The sequence below is a fragment of the Zingiber officinale genome, chromosome 9B (assembly GCF_018446385.1).
Source record: "Zingiber officinale cultivar Zhangliang chromosome 9B, Zo_v1.1, whole genome shotgun sequence".
Taxonomy (NCBI): Eukaryota; Viridiplantae; Streptophyta; class Magnoliopsida; order Zingiberales; family Zingiberaceae; genus Zingiber; species Zingiber officinale.
In genome coordinates, this window is record NC_056003.1 from 40,002,511 (window position 1) to 40,017,757 (window position 15,247).

The window sequence follows — 15,247 nt, forward strand, 5'->3', positions numbered from 1 at the left end:
TTTGCCCTTGCCTAATCCTCGAGTTATTACTTTGCCTTGTCTAACCTCTAGTTAGAACTTTATCAATCAAGTATCCGATCCTCCACAACCTACTTGACTTTCTTCTCACATATCGTCAAGTATCCGGTCTACCTTGACCTACTTGACCTTTTCAAATATTTTTTAAATATATTGTCTAAAGATCGAAACTCAAGCTCGAATCAACTCGAGCTTAGTCAAATTGGTCAACCTTGACCTGAAAACAATTGAACCAACAATCTCCCTACACCTAAATGGCTTAAGTGCAAGAAAAATAAATAAACTAAAAAAAAAAGAAAAAAACTGGCGATGCATAATCGCACACAGGATCGCACTGTGCGCCACCTTATATAAGCAGATGATTTGCTGGGCACCCTGTGTGCGCACCCTGCATGGGCGCTTGAGTGCATGTAGGGTGCCTGGAACTGATCTGGGCACCCCACATGCACTCAGGCGCACAGTGTAACCTTTCTTTCACGCACCCTCTCTCTCTATTGTTTTGTTATCATACACATTCATCTATGGACAATTCATGAGCACCTATTATTCATTTTTTTTTTTTTTTAGTTTGGAGTTTAAGATTTATGATTTAAGATTTAGAGTTTAGTGTTTAGGCTAAAGGAAATGATTTTTTTAAAAAAATTAATACTAGGTGCTCACGGGTTACTTGTAAACGAGTGTACATGGTAACAAAACTCATAGTTTTGTTACTCTGCGCACCCATCTATGAACAAACCATGAGCACCTCATTTTTTTTTTTTTAGAGTAAGATTTATGATGTAGGATTTAGAATTTAGGGTTTGGACTAAAAGAAGTGATTTTTTAAAAAAATTTAATATTAGATGTTTATAGATTGCACATAGATAAATGTATAGGGTAATAAAACTCTTTATATATATTTCTAGCTCCCACAGGCTGATACAGTTACTTGCATGTGACGTTATTGTAATAGATTATAATATCGAATTTCAGTATGTGCGAAATGTATTACGGATTATCTGACTTAAACAAAATCCTCCGTGAATAACCTTAGAGGGGCTTTAGAATGAGAGTTCTCACCCTTAGTGTTACAATATATGTATTTCCAAATGTAGTATTAGATCAAGATCTACATAAAGTTAGGATCTAACTATTAATTTATAGCGGTCAATCTATGAAGCAGAGATCGGACCGATTTAGCTGAACGATCAAATTTTATACCAATGTCAAGGCAAAAAAAAAAAATATCGATTTTAAATACAGTGTTCTCCAAACAATTTCTGGCCTTTTCCCGTTTAATGCACTTGTATTTTGCCTTTAAGTATTTAAAATTAGTCGAGTAAAAATAAAAAAAGATAAAAATGTCTTAATTATTTATATTGTCAATAAAGTATATCTTTTAAAAATTATCAAAATAATATCCATCAATATATTTTTTATTCTTAATTAGGAAAACAAATTATTAACATGACAAATTTAGAATAATTTTAATTTGAAAAAAATTATAGATTAAATGTTATTTTGATAATTTTTTAAAAAGATATCTTTTAACAATATAGATAATTAAAAACATTCTTTTAATTGTTTATCAATTAAAAAATATTATTTATCATTATTTTTATTATTATTATCAAAAGCACACTGTATGTTTAAACAATATCAAAGAACACATATCTATTTTTTTAAAGAAATAATATCATTATTTAGTGATGTTATAATAATTTTCATCAAAAATATTCTAGATTTAATTAATAATAATAAAATATTATAAAATTTGTCTAATCAAAATTTACTCTTTGCATTTTTTTCCCCCAGATTGCTCTTTATCACGACTCGCTGTGTTTGCTGCTGAAACTCGCGAGACCCGAGAAAGGACCGGCAGCTCTCTGGCTTCCCATTGTTGTTCATCGAATACCTAACACTACACCTGTTCTGTGCTGCCTGCAAACAAAACGTCTTCTTCAAAGATCCAATTTTTTACTTGTTTGTTTGTCTCCTTGCTGTTGTTGTTTGGATTCCTTGGGTTGGAGATTCATTCATAGTTATATCGGAAGTAACGCCTTGCGGATTTCCACAAGGGGCACGGCATACTCCGCCATTTTCAGGTGATTTCTGACTCTCTATCTGCTGCTTGATTGAGGAAGAAAATGTGAATGCAGATCTTTTGCCCTTGTTTTGGGTGAAACTATTCGATGTTTATCTGAGATATTTAGCATTCAACGCTAAGATTTCATGCTTTTCTGCTAAATTTGTTTTCCTTTCTTCTCTGATTGTATTAGAATCTCTATTGAGGAAGAAAAGAAAATTTGTTTTCCTTCCTTGTTAAAGAAATTGCCATTTTACCACCTGTAGTTTGCTTACTTTTTAAAAATGTCCCTGTACTTTCAAAATTGTTATTTTATGCCGTAGAATTTAAAACTGAGCTATCGTATACACTACACGTGACAGAATATACTGCAAGTCGGTTTAAGAATAAGCTAAATCAACGTACAGGACATATTTAGAATTTTATTTACTCGAAAAAAGTTAATTTCCTTGTTAGTTGCTTTGCAGAATAGTTTGTGATGAAATTTATAATGGTGCAAGCTGATTTGAAAAATTAATGTGTGGCCTAAAAATTAAATATTTTGGCCACTTTGAGCTTTTCGATACCACTAATAAGTCATATTAGCTCGATTTTTTATGGTGTAAATTGATTTAAAAATCAACAGTTTTAGCTAGTTTAAGGTTGTTAACTCCACTTGAAAAATATACTAATATTTTTCATTCCAAAAAAAAATATTTTAATAAAAATTCCTTAGCAAACTTATTTTCAAATCAACTTGCTGTACATTCTGTCATGTGCAAACTGTCAGCTTTGGTTAAAGTTAATGAATTATGAGACATTTCGATGAGAATTTCAAAGTATAAGTGGTAAAATGATAACTTTAAAAGTGCAGGAGGCATTTAGGAAAAGGCACTAATCTATAAGGAGTAAAATGAAATTTTCTTTAAAGTAGAAACTTGCTTTCTTACACACTGACTATAGCTGTCGGCTAGGAAATTGTGTGTTGGAGTTTGAGTTAAAGTTCTTACTTTATTTGCTTCTGTGTTTAATCAGAAGGAAGTAGGAAAAGGAAAGAAAGGAATTACTTTATATATCGCTGGGATTCAAAGGAAGATAAAATGAAGAAATTGGACTGAATTAACTTCCCTTCCTTCTCAATGAGTAGGATTTTATCCCCCTTTTCCTTTCTTTTCCCGCCTAGTTATGCACCATACTTATTATTAGATAATCATACATTTCAATGTTACAACTTACCACTTGATTCTAGAAATCTGATTTCGTATCCATCAAATTCTTTGGTTCAGATAGATTTTCTCTTCCTGGCAAGTTGGATTAAATCAAACCTTTGCAAGGTATTTAAGTAAGATTTTCATTATCATGTAAGATTTTGATTTTTTCTAAGCCTATATCAGCCAAGTGACATGTAAAATTATACTCAAAAGCCCTTCAGTGTAACTGTATCGTTTCAGTTTGATCTCAGGTTTAGGAACTATTTCATACCAATTTTTTCAACCCATCTGAATAATTATTATCTAGCTATATTGGATTTGTGATGTTTTCTAGAAAAATTGTTGAACCAATTACGAAAGCAGGGTATATGTTGTGATGATAAATCTATTTTGTTTTGTAGATGTTAAATGTTATATTATATGGTTGGATTTGCATGGTTGCTGTACTGATACCATTTAAAGCAGAAGCAGAGTTTGTAAATATTACATATGTCGAAAGTGGTGTAGCCAAAGCTGCAGGTGCAGGTGAGAGCATCTTGGACTTCCTCTTTATTTGTGTGCAGTTCACATCATTCAATCTGCCATCACATACGAGATCGAGCAGTTAGGTCTCATCTATTATTCACTATGATATATTTTTGTAGTATGTTTGGATGGAAGTCCCCCAGCTTATCATCTGTCTAGAGGTTCTGGATCAGGAAACAATAGTTGGTTGGTCCATTTTGAGGTATGCCATAACACCTTACGCTAATATTTATAAGACTACTAGCTAAAAGTATGCTTATCTGAATTAGAAAATTCCTTGGACTTCATACTTTACATTATCTTTGTATTTCGTAATGCCGTCATAATCTTGACTTCAAGTTAATAAAATAAGCATATAGACCAAACACAAAGTAATCTTGTTCAGTAACAAGCAATGTTTTTTTGTAAGTAAATTTATCTTGTTATCAAAGGAATACTTTTCATTCTTGAGACCATAAAAGATTCTCTTCTAATTTTCAGGGAGGAGGATGGTGCAACAATTTAACCACTTGTCTAGCACGAAAGAATACCCGTTTAGGCTCTTCCAAACAAATGGCTACACAACTTGCTTTTTCAGGCATCTTAAGCAATAGTCAAGCATTTAATCCAGGTACACAAGCAAGAAATTTTGTCTTATATGCTACCTGCTCTTGTTAGCATAGCAATATTTTTCATGTTTGCTGTAGTGGTTGCTTGCCTTTATTCAGCTTGAATATTTTTACTTCCTAATGTGCCTTGAAAATTTTGCACATGTTACTTGGTTATCTAAAATTTGCAGTATACTATTTTCTTTTAAGAAAAACTGTAAAGTATGTCGACACCTCACCCATTGCAAAAGTCCAGTCAATGCTTCTTCAACTTTTCTTTTAAGTGAAATCTAATTATCAAGGCATCCTTCCACGTTGGTCTTTGGTCGGAATTGTATGCTATTGTTTCAATGTTGAAACTCAGCATGATTAGTTTTGTACGGTGGATGGTGTACTAATAAAGAAACTTTTATAAGCTTAGATTAGCAATTTTAGATTCCTTCTTAAGCCTTAAAAGTTGATGAGCCAGTTTTTCTTATCTAAGCAGGTGATAATAATTAAGTTATAAAAATATAACAATTATCAGAGTTATGATTGGAACTTAATAATATAAAATAAGTATTGTGCATCACATAAAAACATTACTTCTTGGGTAAAAATCAAAAGGATGCCCCTTTTTACGAGAAACGTCAAAGGGACACCTTTTTTTGATTTATTATCAAAAGGACGCCCCATTCCGCCTTTGTACACTAAATTTCTTTTATTTTTGACGTTATTATAGCAGCTACAAGTTTATAGCTGCTACAACATGGACACTTCAACTTTGATCAACAAAAAAAAAATTGTGTTGTAGCAGTTATAGTTAATAGCTACGACAAACACTTCAACTCTAGTCAATACTAATAAACTGTATTGTATCAATACTTCATCTGGTCAACATTGGTAAATATTATGTTATAACAACACTTCGAATCTGATCGACACTAATGACACTATTGTAGCAACTACAATTCATAGCTCTTATAATATATACGCTTCATTTCTGGACAACTTAATCAGCATAGGTCAACATCATATTATAGCAGTTACAAATTATAGCTACTACAACATATAAAGATTATTTCTAATCAATACCGATCAATATTATATTGTAGCAACTATAGGATCATAGTTGCTATAACTGTGCAGTTGTAGTTGCTAAGAGATCATAACTGCTATAATTGTGTAGTAGCTATGGAATCGCAGATGCTATAATTGCGTAATAGATATGATCTTGTAGCTGCTACAATAGCACAAAAAATAAGAGCAGTTTTGGAAAGTAAAGTGTATAGAGGTGAGATCGGACGCCCTTTTGATAATAAATCAAAAAAGGCTCCCCTTTGACGATTCCAATAAAAAATGGCGCCCTTTTGAGTTTTGCCCTTCTTTGTATCATCACTATGTAGCATGTTAGTGCGATGAACCCATAATTTTTTTAAGATGTAGATTAAATAATGCTCCAAAAACATCTTATATCTGAACTAATTACTCTACAATTCCATAAACATTTCTAAGTGAACCATGGGAGTTGGATTTGCAGTGGCATAGTTGGAAATAGAATAAACATATTTATAAAAATTTCTCTAAGTTTAACATTACTCTTCTTTGCTGGTGCTTCAATTGATGTTTCCCCTCCCTTTCTTTTATAGGGTGTCATTTCCTTCATGTGACCAATAGATGAAATCAAAGGATGAGTTACGAGAAAAGAATTTTTATCGTATTTTGAGTAGTTGTATCTATGTAGTTTAACTCCTTCAAATGGTGAGCTCATTATCTTGTCGATGTCTTGGAATAATGGGTTGATGGGTTGGCAACATTGATCATGATTCTTCAATTTGAAGACTGACCCCTTTCTGTAGTTAAAGCATCCCATCAAATTGACGTACACCTACCCCTTCTAATAGTTAAGGCATCCCATCAAATTGACATACAACTTTAGATAATTAAGACATCCTTTTAGGTAGTACAAACACCCTTTCAGTAGTCAAGACATCCTTTGGGTAGAGACACCTCTTTGGGTAATCTAGGCACCCCTTTAGGGTAGAGTAGGCACCACTTTGTGCAGACGCACCCCTTCGATATAAAGATACACCTTTGGGTAGTTGATGACTCTTTAATTATTAAATGCACCCCTTTGAATAGTTATGTCATCATCTTTGACGCGTAGTTGTCAAACTTAGTTAACACACATCTTCAGGTAGTTGATTTACCCTTTTAGGAGTTGACTACACTCCTTTGAGTACATTGTAAGGTAGAGGCGAGAGTTGGAAATGTCATTGATTTGATGGAGTAACATATAAGTTAAGATATAAGAAAGATAATAACAATATGACAATAAGTTAAAACATTTATTGGTTTTGAAAATTTATTAATACTATGACTTGTTGGAGAAGGTTTCCAAAGGACAAAAAGTGCATAAATCTAGATTCAATCTAATGATCCCAAAAATAAAGTAATGCATGCCAACTATCTATTTGGAAAAAGTGATTTTTATAACCAATAAATCGATAAAGACAAGGATGACTAATTTGTGAGTAGATTGTCGTAAGCTGATTTCTAAGTGAATGAGAAATTAATGTTTGTAATTATTCAAGTAATGAAGGGTTAGTTTGGTATGATCAAATATAAATATTAGTTCGAATATGAGTGAGGTTCATGGAGATGAACACATGAACGTTAATTTGAATATGTGTAAGTGTCAAGTCTCGATGGGACCATCAAGGTGTGAAGAATTGGTTGAGAAATTGGAATTAATTTTCGAGATTTGACTGAAAAAATTGAGAAAAATTAATCAATTAATTATTAAAAATTAACTAATAAGTTAATTGATTAACTGAATAATTAATTAGTAAACTAATTGAAAGATTAATTGATTAATTATTGCATATGAGTGCATTCCAATGCATCAGCAACAATATGAGATTAAATAATAGATTAACTAATTAATTGAAATTAATTAATTAGCTGATCAATGCACTTGTGTGTGTTTGGATACAATGACTGCACAACAACAACAACAACAACCAAGTTTTTTCCCATTAGGTGAGGTCGGCTGTATGGATCCTTTTATGCCATTGAGCTTTATCTCCTATTATATCATCATCTATATTTAAATAAATTTATCTTGTTTTATTGTTGCTAACCAAGTCTTTTTTGGTCTTCCTCTTCCTCGCTTGATATGCATGTTTATCATAGTTTCACAATGCCTAACTGGAGCATTTATTGGTCATTTAAGTATATGTCTGTACCATCTTAAACGTGTCTCTCAGAGTTTTTCCTCAATAGACGCAACTCCGACTTTCTCTCTAATGCTCTCATTTCTTATTTTGTCCATTCTCGTATGCCCACACATCCACCTTAACATCCTCATCTTTGCAACTCTCATCTTCTGCTCATCTTTGCAATTCTCATCTTCTGCTCATGTGCTCGAGTCATAGCCCAACATTCAACTCCATATAACATAACAGAACTAACTGCGGTTTTATAAAACTTACCTTTAAGTTTAAGAGGTACTTTACGGTAACATAAAACATTCGACGTGCCCCTCCATTTCACCCATTCTGCTTGTATTCTATGCAAGACATCTCTCTCAATCCCTCCATCGTTTTGCAAAAATGATCCTAAATATTTAAATCTCTCGGTTCCGGGCAACTCGTCTTCTCCTATCTTAACAATTGTTTCATTCCTTCTAATATTGCTAAACTTAAATTCCATATATTCTGTCTTTATTCTACTAAGCTTAAAACCTTTCCCTTTTAGTGTTTCCCTCCAAGATTCTAGTTTAGCATTTACTCCTTCACGTGTTTCATCTACCAAAATAATATTATCTGCAAACAACATGCACCACGGTACTGTGTCTTGAATGTGCGCAGTGAGTTCGTCCATAATTAGTGTAAAAAGATAGGGACTTAGAGCTGATCCTTGATGTAACCCTATCTTTATTGGAAATGCTTCAATTACTCCGTCTGAAGTCTTTACTCTGGTCGTTACATCCTCATACATATCCTTAATTAGTTCAATATATGTTATGCTAACACCTCTTTTTTCTAAAATTCTCCATATAATTTTTCTTGGGACTCTATCATAAGCTTTTTCTAAGTCAATGAATACCATGTGTAGATCTTGTTTTTGCTCCCGATATTTTTCAATTAATTGTCTAAGAAGATGTATAGCTTCTATTGTCGACCTTCCAGACATGAACCCAAATTGATTTTCTGTCATTGTAATTTCCTTCCTTAATATTTTTTTATTACTTTTTTCCTAAAGTTTCATAGTATGACTCATTAGTTTAATACCCCTATAGTTTGCACAATTTTGTACATCTCCTTTGTTCTTATATTATCCTCCATTGATCAGACATTTTTTTCATTTTCAATATCATGTTAACTAATTTTGTAAGTCATTCAATACCTTGTTTCCCTAAGCACTTCCATACTTCTATCGGAATATCATCTGGTCCAACGACTTTTTCATTGTGCATTTCATTTAAAGTTTGAATTCTACGATAAAAATTAAAATTTCTATGCTCATTTGACCCACTTAAATTATCTAAGTTAAGTTGGTCACCTAAACTTTCATTAAAAAGTTGATGAAAATACCTCTTCTACCGCTCTTTTATTTCTCCATCGTTTACTAATACCCTATTACATTCATCTTTAATACATTTTATTTGGCTAAGATCTCTTGTTTTCCTTTCTCTCACTTTAGCTATTCTATAATGTCTCTTTCCCCTTCTTTGTATCCAATTTTTGATATAATCATTCAAAAGTTTCATTTTTTGCTTCACTCACTACTTTCTTAGCTTCTTTCTTGGTAATTGTGTATTTTTTTTAAGTTTTCCTCGTTCTTACAAATATATAATTCCTTATAAGTTATTCGTTTTTCCTTCACTTTCTCTTGTACTTTTTCATTCCACCACCAAAATTCTTTATTTAGTAGTGCATGCCCCTTTGGCTCACCGAGTACACTCTTAGATACTATTTTCAACTTTGATATCATCTTATCTCATGTTGTATTATAGTCATCGTATATTTCACCTAATGCTTGTATTTCTACCTTCTCCTTAAATATATTTTGCTTCCCATCCTTTAACTTCGACTACTTAATTCTAGGAATCGTATATATTTACTTTCTATTGATACTATGTTTGAGGCGTATATCCAATACTACTAACCTATGTTGGGTATTTAAGCTTTTTCCAGGGATGATTTTGCAATCTTTACAAATTTTTCTATCCTTCTTTTTAACCATAAGAAAGTCAATTTGCGATTTATTATTCCTACTTTTGAATGTGACTAAGTGTTTTTCTCTTTTCTTAAAAAACGTATTAGCTAATATAAGGTCATATGCTATCGCAAAATCTAATATAGTTTTCCCTTCCTCATTCCTTGTTCCAAATCCATAACTCCCATGTACTCTCTCATATTCCTCATTTTTTACTCCGACATGCCCATTTAGATCACCTTCTATTAAAATCATTTCATTTGGTGGAATATTTTGTAATATTTCATCTAAGTCCTCCTAAAACCTTGATTTGGTAGCTTCATCTAATCCTACCTGTGGTGCATATTGTTGGTGCGGGAAATATCCGACGATCGAACCTGTGTTTTGATTATGTCAAAGGGTTCAAAGTTAAGTTGTCTTGTTATCTAACATGTGTGAATGAGTTTGCAGGAAAGTCCTAACTACGGTTAGGCAGGTGGAAAACCTTAAGGGGCGGTAACCTTAGGTCCTAGGGGGAGGTAACCCTAGGTGGTGGAAAATCCTAAGGGGCGGTAATCTGAGGTCCTAGAGGGAGGTAACCCTAGGTGGCGGAAAATTCTAGGGGGCGGTAACCCTAGGCAGAAAGTCCAGTCGGTCAGGAGAACCGGACTGGTATCAGGTATGCTCTCCTGAGTGGAGTAGGTGAGGTCGCGTTCCCCGCGGAGGGAACAGTAGGCGTCGGTTCGACCTAGGATTTCCGGTCAGAAATCCGAAGTCAGAACTGGACAGTCCGAAGACTGTCAAAATATTTCTGTTATTATGTTTATTATGTGCTAACTTTGTTTGACAGGATATGTTGGTATTTTGTGGACTAACATATTTTGCAGGGACTAAAAAGCAAAGTGTGCCTCGGATGAACAGTACCCGAGGCGCTCTCATGGAGCTTAGAGGTGCCTCGGGTGCAGAGGAGGAGAAGTGTGCGCTGCAAGGCTGGAGGCGCCCTCATGGAGGCTTGAGGCGCCTCGGACAGACTTGAAGGCACCCTCAAGGAGCATGGAGGCGCCTTCAACAGGATGAGCGACGAAGAAGTCTCAGCTTATCCACGCGCGGCTGACTCGGTGATTGGAGGTGCCCTCAAGGAGGTTGAGGGCGCCCTCAACAAGCTTTATAAGGAGGTCTCGACCAGCACTTACATTCATCACATTCCAAGGCATCTTTGAGCTGTGCACTGTTGACGAGATGATCCGGCTAAGCTACAACAAGACCCCGACGACCCGAAGCTTCAAGATTGCTATTTTCATCGTTGGTAAAATTGTCATTTTAGGTTTAATATTGTACTTTAAAGTTGTAACCTTTTGCGCGATATAGTTGTTGCCCAAAGTAAACGCTCAACGAGCGTGAGCCTTGGAGTAGGAGTCGCCTTAGGCTCCGAACCAAGTAAATTTTGGAGTTCTCTCTGTGTGTGTTCTTTTATTTTAATTTCCACAGCTCAACTCGATACATTTTTGAATCCGAAAATTGTGAAAGCCACGAGCGCTATTCACCCCCCCTAGCGTTTCTCGATCCAACACATATATGCTAATTATGTTCATAGTTTCTTTCCCCACTATTATCTTAAAGGCTATAATTCTATCCCCCTTTTTAACTACTCCTACAACTTCATCCTTTAACAAACTATATACAATAATACTCACTCCATTTCTTGCTTTACTCTTTTCAGTGTACCATAACTTAAAACCCCGAGTTATCTATCATCTTTGCCTTCTCGCCTGTCCATTTTGTCTCTTGTACACACAAAATACTAATTCTTCTCCTAATTATTATATCTACTCTCCCCATTGATTTACCAGTGAGAGTTCATATGTTGCATGTTCCAAATCTTAGATTATTAGTTTTCCTATCATATTTGTTCTTATCCAACATATTATGTGAGAACTCTTGCCTATTTAACACTACACCCAAGTTCTCATGGAGATGTAGCGATCCTTGCTGAGACGTTACAGTCGGACCCTGTAACGCGAACTTTTGCATATTTAGCACTACACCCGAGTTCTGGTAATATAGCGGTCCTTGCCGAGACGTTACAGTCGGATCCTGCAACGCGTTCCTTCCGGGGAACAACCTAGCATTAGCACAATAGTTTAATGGATTCATTTATTGAATATTTGTCATAGTTTTGACGCTGGCTGACAACCTAACGCAACCCTCCTCCTTTATCCGGGCTTGGGATTGGTCATGACCGGTCGTCATGAGCGGAGTTTTGGATACAATGACTGCAAACGAAAAAAAAAGGAACATTGATTTTAATTAATGGCTTTTCACTCCTTGGAAGAAGAGATCCTTCATCCTTATACAAGAATGCCACTCCTTTAGGTAAACATATTAATTTTCAAAAAATTCTCAAGTTCTTCTTCTTGAGTTCTATTGTCTTCCCTTCCTCTCTAACAGTTTCAAGGCTTTGAAAGTTTGCTAGGACTTGAAATTCGGAGACAATTGCTAATCAACTATAAGCACTTGGGCGAGATAATATTGTCTTAAGGAGAGAAGGCTTGCCTTCACATTGACCTTAAAGCGAAAAGCATCAACATCTGAAAAGATATTTCATGTCTGACGATATTAAGTCAGTGACTGAAAAAACCAAGTTGATGACTACCATAAAAAAGCGTATGTTTATTATCCGAAGTGGTGCCTTTATAACCAAATGGTATGTCGAGAATTTAAAGGAGACTAGATTCACATTGCCATATCAAACTCTACTAGTTCGAGCTATCAACTTATCAACAAGCTAATTGACTGGGTCCGATGCCATTGGATCAACATCGACAAGTATTCCGAACAACACCATCATGACAAAGAAACCCAAGTGGGTGTACAATTATGCAGATTTTTCCCTACATAACTCATATTGTAAAGTATAATACAAAATATAATTTTTCCAGCTCAAAGTCAAGTTGCCACTACTACTCTACAGATCTTTGCTTATAAATGCCGCTATCAGATCACAAACAATTTATGTTCTACTTTTCTTTTCTGACATCTTCTGTGCAAACTGTTGACATTCAGATTTCTACAACTGGAACAGAGTCAAGATTCGTTATTGTGATGGCTCATCGTTCACGGGGGATGTAGAGAAAGTAGATCCTGTGAGTCAGATTGACCTTCCATCTGCTGCTACAATAATGTACTTTGGAAGGATACCATTCATGTTACATATTGAAGGTAGATCACAAGTTTGGGCTTTATATAAATTAATTCGTTTTTGAATTTACTAGGTCACCAATCTTCACTACAGAGGAGCCAGGGTATGGCGTGCCGTTATGGAAGATCTACTTGTTCAAGGAATGAGTGAGGCTGAAAACGTATGCTTCTAGGTGCTAATTTGGTTATGGAAAAACATTGGTGACGTTGTCAGTATTGCAGGCACTTCTTTCTGGTTGTTCAGCTGGAGGATTGGCTTCAATACTACACTGTGACAGCTTTCGGAACTTTCTACCAGAAAGTGCCAAGGTCAAATGCCTTTCAGATGCTGGTTATTTCATAAATGTGTAAGCTGTGTATTCTTGTCGAATCAAAAAACACACCAAGGAAAGTTCTACTTGACCAAGTTCAGCATAAGATTCATTAATTGTGCCATTTGACAGGAAGGATATTACTGGAACTGAACATATCAAGACCTTCTACAATGATGTGGTTACAACACATGTATGATTTTGCTGCAACTACTTAATAGACAAATATTCTATATGTAAATTCAAAACACTTTTGTTTGTAATGTTCATAAATGGTTGTTCATGTTTTTAAGGGATCAGCAAAGAATTTGGCTCACTGTTCTTCAACAACAGAACCTGGACTGGCAAGTAGTTTCGAAGTTTGCATTGTAAACTTCCTCTTTTTTCCTTTCCGACTAATGATAACTCTACATAATACAGTGTTTCTTCCCTCAATACATGGCTCAAGGAGTCGATACACAGCTGTTTATTCTAAATGCAGCTTACGATACATGGCAGGTATGTACTAAAAACTGACTTGTGTGCCTTCGTAGAGTAGTAATGGATCATAGTATATTTTACATGCTTTCGGTACCCACTTCAGATAAGGAATATTTTGGTATATGGAAATGCTGATCCTCAGGGAACTTGGAAGGCCTGCAAGCTTGATATAAATCAATGCTCTCCAGCTCAACTTGAAATCATTCAAGGTGAACTAGTCATGTTCCTTAGTAGGCATTAAAATAAATGTCTAACGATATCTTTCATAGTAGTATTTTTGTTTTTCACGCCACAGGGTACAGAATGGACTTCTTGAATGCATTGAATGGATTAGGCAATTTAAGTTCGAGAGGTCTGTTCATAAACTCCTGCTTTGTCCACTGCCAGTCGGAGATACAAGAGACATGGTTTGCTGCTGACTCTCCTATGCTTAACAAGACAGTAAGTTCCCTAAACCGTCCGATTGATAAACACTCGCGTTTATTGTCTATCTTGTCTTATGGGTATTGTACTTGTACAGCGAATTGCGACGGCAGTTGCAGATTGGTTCTACGATCGAAGACCCATCATAAAGATCGATTGCCCCTACCCATGCGATTCAACTTGTCACAACAATGTCTCTCCTGACGAGGTGTCAGAAGCATAGCAATTTGTTTCGCATCCGGCAAGTTTCATTCTCATATCCAAGCTCATTCAGAAGGAATGCTAAGCAACTTTGTCCCCGAGTAGAATAAGCGCATTGCATTCTAAATTGCTGTTGCTTTGCAATTTATCATTCATTCATTTACATAACTGTAAAAGGATGACATTTCTAACAATAAAGCCGAAGAAAATTAACTTACAAAATTTATCGTAATACTCATGTTATGTGATCGTTCTCTCATCTTCATAATACTCGAGAGACCCTTACCGGTCATCTCCTTATCTTCATTATGAGTAAGATCCTTGAGATCTTCTTGATCTTTCATATCAACTTATCGTCTTAGAGGCATAATCCTCTTTGATAAATTTTAAAGTCTGTAGTCATCATCTACGTGTGACCTAGAGATCTTGGATTTGAATGTGGGAAATAGCTTCTTGGTAGTAAATTTTTAAAAATATTTTCTTAAGTGACTTCTATCTTCTCATCGAAGAAAATTTAACTAAAAAGTTTTATTTGACAATTTATTGTACATACAATGATATGATATCTGTCTCTGGGCACGATGTAATGGTACGTACGGTGCTTGATGGATTCTCAGAGCACCACAGTTCAATCTTTAAGTGGGGCATGCATGCATCCTCTATTTAGGCAGAGCGGTTGTGCAAAGAAATGTAAGGTCTTGTAAATTCAGATGGAGTTGAGCGGGTCCACATTTGACAGAGCGACCATGTTAATAGAGTACAGTGTCTTGTAAACTCAAGTGGGGTATGGACTATGCTATAGTGATGGACGGGCTATGGAGGCCGTCTGTCAACGTACTACTGTGAGCACTTTTGGATTTATTCTGATAACTATTCGTCATATGATAATTGTATCATTATTCTAAGTTTAAAAATAATATCTAAATTACAAATTAATTATAAATGCATATATATATATATATATATATATATATATATATATATATATATATATATATATATATATATATATATATATATATATATATATATATATAATAAATTAGGATAAGAATTTTTGCATTCGAT

General features: G+C 34.7%; 1 protein-coding gene across 1 annotated transcript; it reads left to right on the forward strand.

The window, feature by feature from the left end:
• Positions 1 to 1,838: 1,838 nt before the first annotated feature.
• On the forward strand, positions 1,839 to 14,377 carry LOC122024238 (pectin acetylesterase 8-like). Its single transcript, XM_042582807.1, has 13 exons — positions 1,839 to 2,102; positions 3,675 to 3,798; positions 3,918 to 4,000; positions 4,279 to 4,408; positions 12,630 to 12,709; positions 12,839 to 12,925; positions 12,987 to 13,111; positions 13,208 to 13,268; positions 13,369 to 13,419; positions 13,496 to 13,573; positions 13,659 to 13,764; positions 13,851 to 13,996; positions 14,076 to 14,377. Exons 2-13 carry the CDS (start codon positions 3,675 to 3,677, stop codon positions 14,199 to 14,201), a joined length of 1,197 nt encoding a protein of 398 aa, XP_042438741.1. The 5' UTR covers positions 1,839 to 2,102; the 3' UTR covers positions 14,202 to 14,377.
• The last annotated feature ends 870 nt before the right edge of the window (positions 14,378 to 15,247 follow it).